The sequence below is a fragment of the Galeopterus variegatus genome, unplaced genomic scaffold, assembly GCF_000696425.1.
Source record: "Galeopterus variegatus unplaced genomic scaffold, G_variegatus-3.0.2 Scaffold119, whole genome shotgun sequence".
NCBI lineage: Eukaryota > Metazoa > Chordata > Mammalia > Dermoptera > Cynocephalidae > Galeopterus > Galeopterus variegatus.
Window position 1 is genome coordinate 29037 of NW_007726230.1, and position 12795 is coordinate 41831.

The 12795-nt window shown below is 39.3% G+C and overlaps 2 protein-coding genes and 1 pseudogene across 7 annotated transcripts in view; 1 reads left to right on the top strand and 2 right to left on the bottom strand.

Annotated features, from left to right (window-relative positions):
• The window catches only part of LOC103603235 (neutral alpha-glucosidase C-like), a gene marked incomplete at its 3' end in the record, with an annotated part of 32502 nt that extends 22724 nt beyond the window's left edge, over positions 1 to 9778 (bottom strand). Inside the window, exons 1-4 of the mRNA XM_008587731.1 lie at positions 9628 to 9778; positions 8904 to 8987; positions 7513 to 7575; positions 5926 to 6034 (exon numbers count right to left, since the gene is read on the bottom strand). Coding sequence (XP_008585953.1) covers positions 5926 to 6034; positions 7513 to 7575; positions 8904 to 8987; positions 9628 to 9737 — 366 coding nt within the window. The remainder of the gene's footprint in view (positions 1 to 5925; positions 6035 to 7512; positions 7576 to 8903; positions 8988 to 9627) is intronic.
• LOC103602916 lies at positions 938 to 5952 on the bottom strand (annotated as a pseudogene).
• A 217-nt stretch (positions 9779 to 9995) lies between the features above and the next one.
• The window catches only part of TMEM87A (transmembrane protein 87A), a 51442-nt gene continuing 48642 nt past the window's right edge, over positions 9996 to 12795 (top strand). For 2 of the 6 annotated variants that reach the window (XM_008587390.1, XM_008587382.1), the window contains exons 1-2: positions 9997 to 10178; positions 11487 to 11547. In XM_008587390.1, coding sequence (XP_008585612.1) covers positions 10023 to 10178; positions 11487 to 11547 — 217 coding nt within the window. In that variant the 5' untranslated portion in view covers positions 9997 to 10022. Of the gene's footprint in view, positions 10179 to 10460; positions 10557 to 11486; positions 11548 to 12795 lie in introns of those variants that run through there. The other 4 variants (XM_008587404.1, XM_008587410.1, XM_008587373.1 and 1 more) reach the window with 3 other exon arrangements.

The window sequence follows — 12795 nt, forward strand, 5'->3', positions numbered from 1 at the left end:
TATTGACTTAGTTTTTTCTTTATTATCAGCCGACTCCCAGCAGTCCAGTAAGTAAAGCTACTTGGGTTGAAGGCAGTGGAGACTGGCTCAGAGCCCCCACCATTGAGCCCTTTCCCTCCCTGCATTGAGCTCTGAGGCACCTCCATGGAAACCTCAGAGCTTTGTGGCCAACAGTTTCTCCCTGGGGCTTCTTAACTGACAGTTATTGCACAATCCTTCCACCAAAACCTTCCTCTTTCACAAAGCCTAAACATGCATGTTATATTCTTCTCTCTAAAACATTAAGAATTTCTACATACTCATGTTCTTACTTGGTAGGGACCTTTTTGGATATTTATGAAAAACTAATATATAAATAAGTTACCGAATCTCTTCCTATTAGTGATCAGAAATGACAATGAAAAAACACATTAAGAAGATAAATTACGGCAGCTGAATAGCTTAAATTGAGAATTTTGTATTAATCCTTAGATAATAGTAGCAGTTACACTCAAACTGAAGCCAGATCAATTTATGTACAATAAGTGAACAAACATACATCTAAACATTTTAAATAGATATTTTAAATGAGATAAGAGAGCATGGGTTTTGCTCCCTTGGAAATATTTAAAATGTGTAAACATCCACTTAAGCAGAGAAGCTGAGATAAATCCTCAGAGGAAGGAATACAATTTGGATTTTCTTTTAGTACTACAAGGCTCTACTTGGTTTTTCATACACCTTTACTCAGAGGCCCACCTCTCACAGCTTGGGAAAAAGAGTATTAATTCCCTCTTCCAAACTTATTTCTCCCATAATCAATAAAAACAATTAGAATATGGTAGTTTGTCATCCATAACTTTAGTTTTTTTAATGGCCACAAATCAAAATATCACTTTGTAGAAATCATGGTGGTAGAAACAACTTTGTCTACATATTCAAGCAAGACTGATCACAATTATATTAAAACTTTTTATTCATGCAGAGCTGGAAATCACAACTGGTAGAGACTGTAATCGAGTTAACAGAATAGACCTAGAACACACATTTAAATGGCCGTGGGAGTTAAGAAGAGAAATTATGACTCTATAACACTTTGATGGGTTGGTCTTGCTTTTCCTCTGGCACCAGGTCTCTGCTTTATAATATAGGGAACACTACCCCTAAAAGGCCTAGATAAGTGAGCGACCACCTCTCCCAGCTGTTGATCAAGACCTACCAGCATCCAGAGAATTATCTAAAGAGCTCATTAAACTGCTATGGGGCACAAATTACCCCTTCCACAGTTGCAGTCAGCTGGTTTAGTGCAAGCACTGATTCTCTACGGAGTACACTGCCGACCTCACACTGGGCATTAGTGTGATCCCCCAAAGAAAATTAGCCTGCCCAGGTGTGCTTCTGATTGTTTCATAAGTCCCCAAATTAGATGCAAGTTCCTGGCCATTTCTGCAGATACAGTACTGGCTAACAAGTAGTAGTTGCGTCTCATCTGCTGAGGAGGGGGCTGGCAGGGCATAATGTCATTCTTATCAGGCTTAGATAAAGAGGCAATGGGTAACTTCATTGAGGTACTCAGAGATATCCTCGCATCCTTGGAGAAGCTGCTAGAAAAATTGTTGTCTCTGGTGAAACCTTGCAAACAGACTGAAAAAGAAAATAAATATGTTGCCAAATGGTCATCCATATCATGAAAAAGTATAAAATTAGAAATAAAAAGTAGATGAAAGATAAAAATCTGCTCTAGATAACCTTGCTCGCAATGATTTTTAGCTAGACTCAGAAGACAGCCTATATTTCCTTGTACTGAGGTCACAAGACTAGATTGTTTCTGTTTCTCAATCCAGGTCAAATTTTCATTGAAGGTAGAATATTGATAATAGAAAAAACAAAAAAACAAAACAGTTCTGAAAGAGCAGTCAACACTTTCCTGATCACTTTCTTTTTAGATTTTCTTCTGGAAGCTTCTTTATCAAAAACTACCTGATTATTCTGTCATCAGGAATATATTGGGACCTTATGTGAGAAACTTATGCATCTGAACCTGCAATCAACTCTTTCTTCAAAGTCTGGATGTCCTGACCTAGTGGTAATACATAGGTCAACATTTCAGCTTGTTCTGTAACATTACTGTGTTCTAGGCACATGATGTCTTCTATGGACTAAATTGTTTCCCACCAAAATTGGCAAGTTGAAGCCCTAACCTCTAATGTGATCGTGTTTGGAGATGGGGGGTTTAGGGAGGTAAGCATGTTTAAGTGAGGTCATGAGGGTGGAGTCCTCCCTCGTGGGATTAGTGCCCTTACAGGAAAAGACCAGAGAGCATTTGCTCTCTTGCTCTCACTCTGTCTCTCTCTGTCTACCACGTGAGGACACAGCAAGAAAGTGGCCATCTACAATCCAGAAAGAGGGCCCTCATCAGACAGCGAATCTGTTAGCACCTTGATCGTAGAATTCACAGCCTTTAGACCTGTGAGAAATAAATGTCTGTTATTTAAGTCACCCAGTCTCTGGTATTTTGTTATGGTGACCTAAGCCAACTAAGACAATGTTGAATGAAGCTTGGTTCTGTTTTCTGATTGTTTATTAAGGGGCAGATTGGGGAAGAGAAATGGGAGGAAGGATTTTGAAAAGTAACAACAAATTTTGACAACACCAAAGTTACCGCTTTAAGGGTTTTGAAGGTGTGGGGACAAGCAGGCACTAAGAGTTTTTGGTTTGTTAGAATCTGCCTCATCAGTGCAATTTGAGAACTGCTGCCGTGAGCTGAATATGATCCTCTTAGACTTTGGGCTCTGTCTCTCTGAACTTAAAATAGAAAGCTATCATTCTGAATAAGTGGATGTGTGCAATTTGTTTTAAATCTCCAGACCACACTCATACTATATCCTAATGTGAAATCCCCTTGAAATAGCCATCTCATCACAGAAACAACCTTTAATGGAGGCTCTTTGACTGTGCAATGATCTCGATACAAGGTGTAGACAACTTTTGAGATTACTGTCTGGACCTCTGTCATCCCTATCAGACTGACAGAGGGCACGAAACCTTAAGTCCTTATTAATTATCTCAACTCCATGTGACAAGGAGGACATTAAAATGAAGTTCATCAGGGTGACCTCCCAGCATATACATTTGCATGTATTTGCCATATATCAGAGTCCACAGATTCTCTATGCAGCTCCAATATTTTCAATACCTGAACATGGAGTCTGTTCCAAGGGGTCCTCAGAGTTCTCAGTCTTGGGAGCTATGTTGCTGACATCCCAGATAATTTGTCCTTGTTAGTCAGGTTCCTCAGCTCCCTTCTGAGCCAGGTGCTGTCTTGTGCTGAGATCCTGTCGGTCCTCCTGGACTGTGACTTCTTTTCCTTTGAAGGCATCCAGATCTGCTGGCCTCTGATCCTGGCACCTGACCTGAACCGCATTGTCCCTCATATTTTCAGGATCCGAAGACAGAACTGATCTATGGTAATGTAAAAGGGCGCGTGTGGGTCCATCACTAACTGCACTGATATCAAGCTGTGTTGAGAATTTTCATTTTGGCTCACCACTGATATTCAGAGTAATTTTTGCCTCACTTACTTTGCTTCAGCATGTGTCTTCATGACAGTAGATTGTTCAGATGCTCAATATACTAAGCTTACCCATGGGTGAACAGGGATTCTTATCCTAACCATGAACAACTACAATTCTCTGAAGTTAGGCACAATGGAGACAAGAAGGAAAATGAGAAAATGACAGAAAGTTTCCTGACATCTGGTGGCAGGCTAAAAACTCCTGGAAGGCCTCTGGTAGACTCGTTTCATTTCCTGGAGCCAACTGTTTCTGCTGACCCTATATAGATGGGTTTGGCTGGGTGTTAGGCTGTTAGACCACACGTAAATAGTGGGTGATTCTTCAGGAAGGAAATTAGTGTTAGCCTATTTTTTCCCATGAATAGCTATCAAACTAGGCTACAAAAGGATGTAGAGTATGGCAGACCTGAATGAGCAGTAGAGGACCTATGACTCTGGGGGTATTATGAGATGGGAACTCAAAGGTATCAAAGATGCTGAGCAAGGGGGCAAATTCCTTCAGAAAAATGGGCAGTATAAGAATCAGCAGTAGGTGTTGGAGAAAGGCTAACTGTCCCGTCTGTGCAGCTAAGAGAGATGAACTTAAGTGTACTGCCACCATAACTATGACCCTAAGTAAGTAGAAGTCCATACTTTGAATTTAGGCAAGAAAGTTATAGTAGAGGATTCCACATCTATAAAATGACTAAAATCTCCAAAACTTCATAATGAAGATAGCATTCCTCATTGTACAATTGATCCTTCTGTCTGAAAATAAAGTTGGGACCCCTTTCTAAATTAAAGACCTTCCAAATATTATAGAGAACTCTATATTGAATTCTATAATAAAAAATATTATAGAGAACTGATGTTGTGAGCAATGTTTGTTCTTTCTTCTCTCATGAATTAGTTTCCTCAGTACAGTGCTATAGGGGAGGAGCTATGGTAGTCACAAAAAGATGTCTCATAGGTCTGCAGTGAAAGTCAGCTTCCCAGAATTGGGATTTATTAGTGAGTTGGCAGAGTTACTGTCCAAGTTATTAGGGGATCCAGACTGCATGGCCTTAACTACATCTTTCAGTTACAAGAATTACAAGTTAGACTGGTCTGAGAGGATTAGGAAACTTACGATGCCTTTAGAAGGTGGGGAATGACCTGGAAGTGAGGGTCAGGTTGAGAGCATCAGGTACTTGTGTACAGTCTCACTTCCTAGCACAGCCCATAGTGCTTCCTTCATGACTGACCCATTTGAAGTAGTGTGATGACTTGGCAGGTGAGAAAGCACTTAAGATATATTGCTCTAATCCTTTCAGTATATAATAACTATGGTAATCTGCTAGTGAAGATGGAATACTTGTGACTGAGGTTTTCAACTACATAGTCCCTTTCCCTGTCCCCTGTTCCCCTGGTCTACCCACACTATGAGGTTTGGATATTCACTGAATCTGTACCTTGCCCAGGCTGCATGGGCAATTGTGTGTTGTGTAATGGTACTAGAAAGCATGTGTGTGTTTGATGGAGTCTGATAGATGCAGGAGAAAATTCTGGTTAGTAGCTGTGTGACTTTGGGCAAGTGACTTTTTAGACATCATTTTCCTTATCTGAAAATTGGGGATAATACAATGTACATGTTGGGTGTATTATGAAGATTAATTAAAAGGAAATAATATTTGTAAAACATCCAGGAAAACATCTGATGCACAGGCAATCTATATGTTGATATTCATACTATTAAAGTAGTATTAGTGCATGTCGGTTCTCCCACTGCCGGAGACCGACAAAGCCGGGCTGGAAGAGACCCCGGACCAGCCGGCGGCAACCTCTTATGGGGCTGAGCGGGATGATGAGTGTCGCAGGCCCGATCCCCTCTGCGCTTCGGCCCCGGGGACAAAGAAAAAACACCGAGCCAGGAGAGCGGTCAAAGCCGGAACTCTGTTTATTGCAAGGGTGTTGGAGCTTATATAGAGGGAGAAAGCGGAAGTAGATAGAGAGAGCGGGAAGGGACGGCTGCCCAATCAGGGGAGGCCACGAGTTGGGGGGGTGGGTGATGGCAGAGCAGGAAAAAGTTGCTTAGTCACTGGGCCCCGGAAGAAAGAGCAATTGACTACGTGCATATCAGCGCTACTGAAATGGCGGCAGTGAACTTGTATTTGCAAAATGGCCGCCGCTTGGGTTATATTAGAAAATAGGAACTACACACAGGCAGACGCCTTATGATGTGCTTGCACCGGAATGTGGCCCAACAAGTGCAGATATGAAAAAGATGACATTCCTTCTCTAACAAAGTTTATGTTTGAAGCATACGTGGTTTTAATTAGTTCTTAAAGAAATTTACTTCAATCCAAATAAATATAGAAACAAATTATTATCTGTAGAAAATACTTCTATCTCACCTTAGTTGCTTCATTGATGATTTGGAACCTGATGCTTTCTTCACCTGTTGTGACTGAGTCTAGTAATGCCCGATAGGTGGACTTCTTGGAGAGCTGCTGTTTCTGACGCCTACAAATATGGAGTATATAGATGCTTGAGAGTTAGGTGCGACTGTCAGCATTCAACAGACAGTATTATCACATGTAAGTCATTAAAATTCACTATGATATTAAGTGAACTGGGCATAGACAGTTTTAGTACTCTAATAAAGTACTAATAAATGTACTTTATTATTATTAGAGTGCTAATAAGATTAAAGTACTAATAAATGTACTTTATTATTATTAGAGTGCTAATAAGATTAGTAACAACAAGAATACTAATGAAATTGTCCAACATAACACTGTTCAAAGGATGGCATCTTGTTTCCTTTATTGAGAAAGAAGGGCAATTTTCATAGATGACATTTATGAGCTTGTTAATTTCCCTCTCTCTTTCCATGAAATGGACATTTTAGTAGTAACTTGATACATTCTAGTGGAAATCCAGTATAATCTAGTGATTTAACAAGGTGACCAGGCATTCACTGTAGGCTTCCCTCTAGGTATCTGCTCAAAATTAAAACATGCTTTTCTTCCTCTAGAAAACAGAGTGAATAATTAGAAAGTTAAAATATATGGTACAATTTTTTATGATTTCAATTTCAGGATCACATAAATGCAGACATTCAAAAAAATGAAAATTTTAAAGAATTTTTTTGAGTGCTAGAGAAACAGGTAATCTCATATAATGGTAATAGGAGTACAAAATAGTACAATTCTTATGGAGGGAAATCTGGTAATAGTTAACACATTTCAAATGCATTTACTCTGATGCAGTAATCCCGCTCCTTGAAATCTACTGTATAAATATACCTACATGTGTAGGAAATGATGTATGTATAGCTCTTCATTGAGGTAGTGCTGTTACAGCACAAGATTAAAAACAACCCAAGGGTCTAGCAAGAGGAGACAGACTGAATATATGATGGTATATCTACCCAGTGGAATTCTGTGCAGCTGTAAAAAAGGAAGACAATCTCCATGTACTCATATAAGCTCTTCAGATTAAACTATAAAGCAGAAAAAAAGAGGCACACAACAATATATATAGAAACTTACTTGGTGTAAGAAAGGGGGTGATATAACAATATATGTATTTATAAAAAAACTGGAAAGATAACTAAGAAATTAATAAATCTGGTTACAGGGACAAAATGAGGAATGAGGTGGAAGGCAATAGGAGTGGGAGTAACACTTTTCAATGTATAATCTTTATTTTTTTTTGAACTACGTAAAAGTATTATCTATTCAAAGACATAAAAATTTTAAATTAGTTTTAAAACAATTTGCTTTTAAAACTAAATACCTATCCATTGAAAAATGTAAATAATAGCAAGTATATAAAGCTAAAGTGAAAGTTTCTTATCTGATGAGTTCCTTAATCATTAAATTTCCTAATTGACCATTTCCTTAGAAAGCCTACCAGTTTCCAAAAATTTAATAAGCATCAATTTTGAAATATTGTCAGAAATGTTTTGATCTAGGTAATATATTTAATTTCCTTACCTGTAGAAAGCGATCTTGCTGCAGTCTCTGAAAATGTTTTTATCCACAGCTTCATCTTCAACACTAAATAAAAAGACATTTTAAGAAACTTATTTTATACAGTGTTTGTGAATCCAATTTTTGTACCTTCTCTAACTATAGTATGAACATGCAAAATAAACCTTCGGAATGCAAAATTGTGTCAGGGTCATAACATAACACAGCATATGTGCTGCAGAACAACATCCTTTCGTAAATCATCCAAGGTAAACAACAAAATATCAAGTTCTGGGATTACTCGGAAAGTAATGAAAAAACAGCACCATTACTTATGAGGAAGGTTTCTTTTAAAATAATGACTGAAGGCTATGACTGCAATAGTAAAATCTGAACGAGCAAAAACCAACCAAACAAAAAACACTCTCAACCAACCAACCCAAACCAAAACCAACCAAACAAAAAATAACCACAACCCATCCACCTATTTATTTAACAAAATATTTTCAGAATATTCTTACTGGGTGGTGAACTCTGAGGAGGATATGAAGGACTGTGTTCAAGCTTTCTGCAAGAGCCTAACCAACAATCACAATAAAACTGGCAAATGCTATAACGGAGGTGTAAAGTGCTAGAATAAGAATAGTAACAGGTGCAGAAGGAAAATCTTTTCCTTTTTAAAATGAGTCTGACAATCTAGCCATTGTTTATTAAAACCAAGTTTCTGGAAGAGCTGTTTCTGGAATAAAACATTAACAAGAGGTACATATATTGCTACTTGATCATACGTATTTAAATTAGCGTCCATCTGATTAAAACGACTATAGGTTAAAAGGGAAAAAACCCAGATCAGCTTTCATGCAGAAGTGTGGCTGAATACATGTGTAGTAAGCATGTTCATGATATGGAGGAAACTATGATTGAACACAAATTTCAAAATATTTTGAAAACAAGCCCAAACAGATACATTTGGCTATACTAAAAAATTGTTTATCCTTCATTAAACTCAGTCTTTGTCGCTTTTTTAAAATCTAGTGTACAAAGATTAGAGAAACCTGCAGTCTCCTCTTTTCAACTTTGAAGAATGAACTCTGGAGTGATATATAGGAAGAGGTGGGTATACAGCTGAACTTGGAATGCAACATGCTTGAAATTCATGCCTTAGAGTTCTGATCTCAACATTTCCACTGTTAATGTTATTTAACCATTCCGAAAGTGTTTATGACAGGCTAACCATTAATATCAACTCCCTGCAGAACTGAGAAAAAATGATAAAGATTAAGCGCACAAATACATTCAAAAAAGAAGTGAAATAATCACTGCAACCTTCAAAGCCATGATGTTGCTTTTAGGCACTTTAAGGTAGTATCGCCTGCCCTGGGGTCAGTCCCTGCAGAAGCACCGTAACTTTTTACCTGATTTCCTCGTTCCCGGCTGCTTCCATGGCTTCTCTGTCGCTCCGACTGGCTCGCAGCTCCCAGACCAAATCCCTGGGTGAACTTTTTAAGAAGCCGATTGGCCGTGTTTCTAAATTACAACCAGCACTTCACGACTAGCACTTTACCACCGTCAAGTTTCTGAGAAATGGAATCCCTCCAGATCCTTGGGGAGTGATATATACTGAATTTTGCTCCTGGGTTTTTTCAGGCCCAAACTAGCGTTTCTACGTGGATTTATTTGGCAAATTTTTCTTATAGGTTGCTGACGAGGAACGTGCTTTTATTAGGAACCAAAACTGCCTTTGAAGGGGAGAGAGCGGTACGCAATGAGCCCTGGAGGATAAAAATCAAGAGCGTGAGAACCTGGAAGACCGAGACGGCTTCCTTGGTTGGGGCGAAGCATCTATAGGTCTATCTCAATGGTGGTCACGCCACAGATATTGAAAACTGACTCGCTCTCTTCCCGTTTAGTTTTGAGTGGGAAGTGCCGGCCGGGCTTTGCTGGAGACTGTAGTCTCCGGCCAAAGTCTACTGCAGCATCGTACTTTTTAGGGTTAGAAGGGGCTTTTGAAGGGTACCTATTACACCATCCAGTCTCGCAATCACTTCTACTCCACCACAGCCAAATTCCAGCCTTTGCTTAAATACCTCCAAAGTCGCACAACTCACTACTAGACGCCAATCGGGCAGCCAGACTTACGGCTTTGCCAGACTTCTGGCCCCGGCGTCCAGCTTTGGCTTAGAAGGGTGAGGAGCTGGGGCGAGCGAGAGAAGGAGAGAGCCAAACGTTGCACGAGGTGCCTGCCTCATCCCCAAACTCTTTAAGGGCTGGGAAAAAGGAGAAGAGAAGACGGAAGCTGGGGTGGCATGAGGCGACCACTCTTACCCGTTGACTGTGTTACGACAGGACGACGCCTGCGCAGTAGGCCCAAAGCCTCACCAAGGAGTGACAAGCGTCCGGGGGAGGGACCTCTGGGGCTCAAGGCAAACAAGCCCCGCCATGTTTCAAGGACCCGGATGATCCCGCCCACAGAGTAGAGCCGGAAGAGGGCGGGACGAACCGGAAGAAGGTGAAATGCTTTGGGTAAGCATTCCATGGCTGTGAAGATGGCGGCTGCTGCGTGGCTTCAGGTGTTGCCTGTCATTCTTCTTCTTCTGGGGGCTCAGCCGTCCCCATTGTCGCTTTTCGGTGCAGGACCGACACCCGTATCTGCTGCCGACCGATCGAAGTGGCACATCCCGATACCGTCGGTGAGTGTTCACTTCAATAGTGACTGAACCCGCAGGAGCAAGAGGAGGGGCTACGGCGGCCCAAGGAGTCCATGCGGGTTCCACAAAAGTCACTTCCAAAGGGGTGGGATTCCGGGAGTGTCCGTGTCCCTGGCCCACAGGGACCCACCTCCCTGGAGCGGAAAGCAACGCACTTTTGTAGGTGGGCTAATAGGAATGTCAGGGCCACTAAAGAAGCGGGAAGGAGTTGGTGGACCGGTTTCTCATCAGGAAAGTAGCAGAACTTTCAGTGCCTGACTTGAGGGAGAGGCAAACTTGATGTGTAGACGGAGAGTGGTTTATCTTTCAGCTGAAGTTTCACAGAATCCAGTGAACCCGGGTTGGATGAGAGAAATATATGTAGGTAGGCGTCTTCATTTCTTTCTTTTTTCCTCTGCACTTTTTTTTGTTTGTTTGTTTCTGGGTAGTTCAACTTACTAGGTGGTTTGATTTTGTTTAAACTTTAAATGGTTATTCTAAGCTTTGCTGTGTGATTAGGAAGCCTAGGGACTTAAAAAATGTATTTTAACATGAGAATGACTAAAGTGGAAGAAATCGTATTCTCAAATTTAATGTATTAAGGCTAGTCTTTATTTTGGACAATTAACTAGGTAGGTGGACCCTTTCTGCCCCTCCCCCCTTTTAAAACCTTATTTGAGTAAGAGGAATAGTAATGTGAGCGGACAAGAACCGGATGTAGGCAGGAAATGCTGAAGCTTAAAGCTACATTGGCCTTTTTGTTTCATTCTGCTCTGTTCACTGATTGTAATGCCCAAATCTTATTTGGACTTTTATAGGGCAAGCATTATAGCTTTTATTCATTTGATGAGGATCTCCAGCTTCTCAGTTTTAGGATTTTAGTTATTAAATTTAGTTTTAGGATGTTATTAAAGTAGTTAATAGTTAAGTCCTTTTAGATTTAAAAATAAAACTCTGGTTGTCTGCTCATAGAATAGTTAATTTGAAAAAAACGATTGGTTATTCTGGGCAGTGATTAGGGAGTAAAGGGAATGAACTGATTAAAGGGTATGTCCTATGAAGATTTAAGTTAAATTAAGATTTTTAGCAGCTTCTCTTCTAGAGTACTTCATGGCTTGTGGGAAAAAAATTATGTTTTTGCATTAGGGGCAAAATCCTGCAGTTTGGATATGGTCGAATTTTATTAAAAGGGAAGATGATGTCTTTTTGGTTAAGGAAACTAATTTGAACATTTTGTAACTTTAGGTAGTTGTATTCTGCCTTGGGAATTGAAGTGATCTGATACTAATTATGTTTCCTTTATCTTTGCAGGGGAAAAATTATTTTAGTTTTGGAAAGATCCTCTTCAGAAATACCACTATCTTCCTAAAATGTGAGTTTTTTGAATTTCATGAAGTTTTCGTTTGAGTTTTTAAAAGGTGTAAGCTTTTAAATTACCTATTTTCTTCCTCTGATGGTCATTTGCAATGTATTTTTAAGTTCTTAAATTTAATAGTCCAGCACTATCTAGGTATAAACATTTTTGGTGTATGTTCAGAATACTTACTTGTGTGAGCTTTATTTTCTTCCCGTGTTTTTCTGGTGTTTACTATACATATATATATGTACACATATATATATTATAGGTAATATATGTAATATGTACATAAATATATATTACTATATTCTCTTACGTATTTATTTTGCATATATTAACATATATGTTAATACAGTCATCTGTTGCTCAATAAGAATACTTTCTGAGAAATGCATTGCTAGGCAATTCATCCCTGTGCAAACATCATAGAGTATACTTTCACAGATGTGAATGGCATAGCCTGCTACACACCGAGGCTATGTGGAATAGCCTACTGCTCTGACTACCCTCATATATGCGGTCTGTTATTGACTGAAACATTATGTGATGCATGGCTATATATGTTTTTTATACATATATACACATACTATATTGAATATATATGTTGAGTATATACCACATATCTTATATGGTATCTGTGTGTATATTATATAGTATATGAATATATATTATATAGTATATTAAATACATGTATGCAATCACATCTCAGTTGAATTACATTTAATGATGTTGGTTGATTGCCTGCATGGTGTTTTCATCTGTTCTGAGTCATAGAGATACCACCGATTTTACTCTTGTGTCCTAGATTTTTTTTTTTTTTCCTGGCTGGTACAGGGATCAAACCCTGGACCTTGGGTGTTACCAGCACCATGCACTAACCAACTGAGCTAACTGGCAAGCACTGTTTTAGACAGGGAAGTGATAGAAAAATTTCTTTCCCTCATTGAGCTTGCATTCTACTTGGGGTGAAAGGAGCAAGTAGAATTTCTATGAAGAATATACTACTTCCAATGACTTAAATTTGATTTAAATTAAATCTACTCTGGCACACTGTTCTTTCTTCTGAGATTGGTGTAGTAGGTAAGAGTAGCTGTTAGAGATAGCAGGGTTTTGTCTTTGGGAATACCTGATAGCCTGTTTGCCATTCTGTCCTTTTTTTTAGGTACTGTATTTTTCTCAACTGCATTTTCATCTAATGGTGTTTTGCCAAGTTAAGCAAGCTGCTTTTTTTTTTTTAAAGATGACTGGTAAGGGGACTTTTTT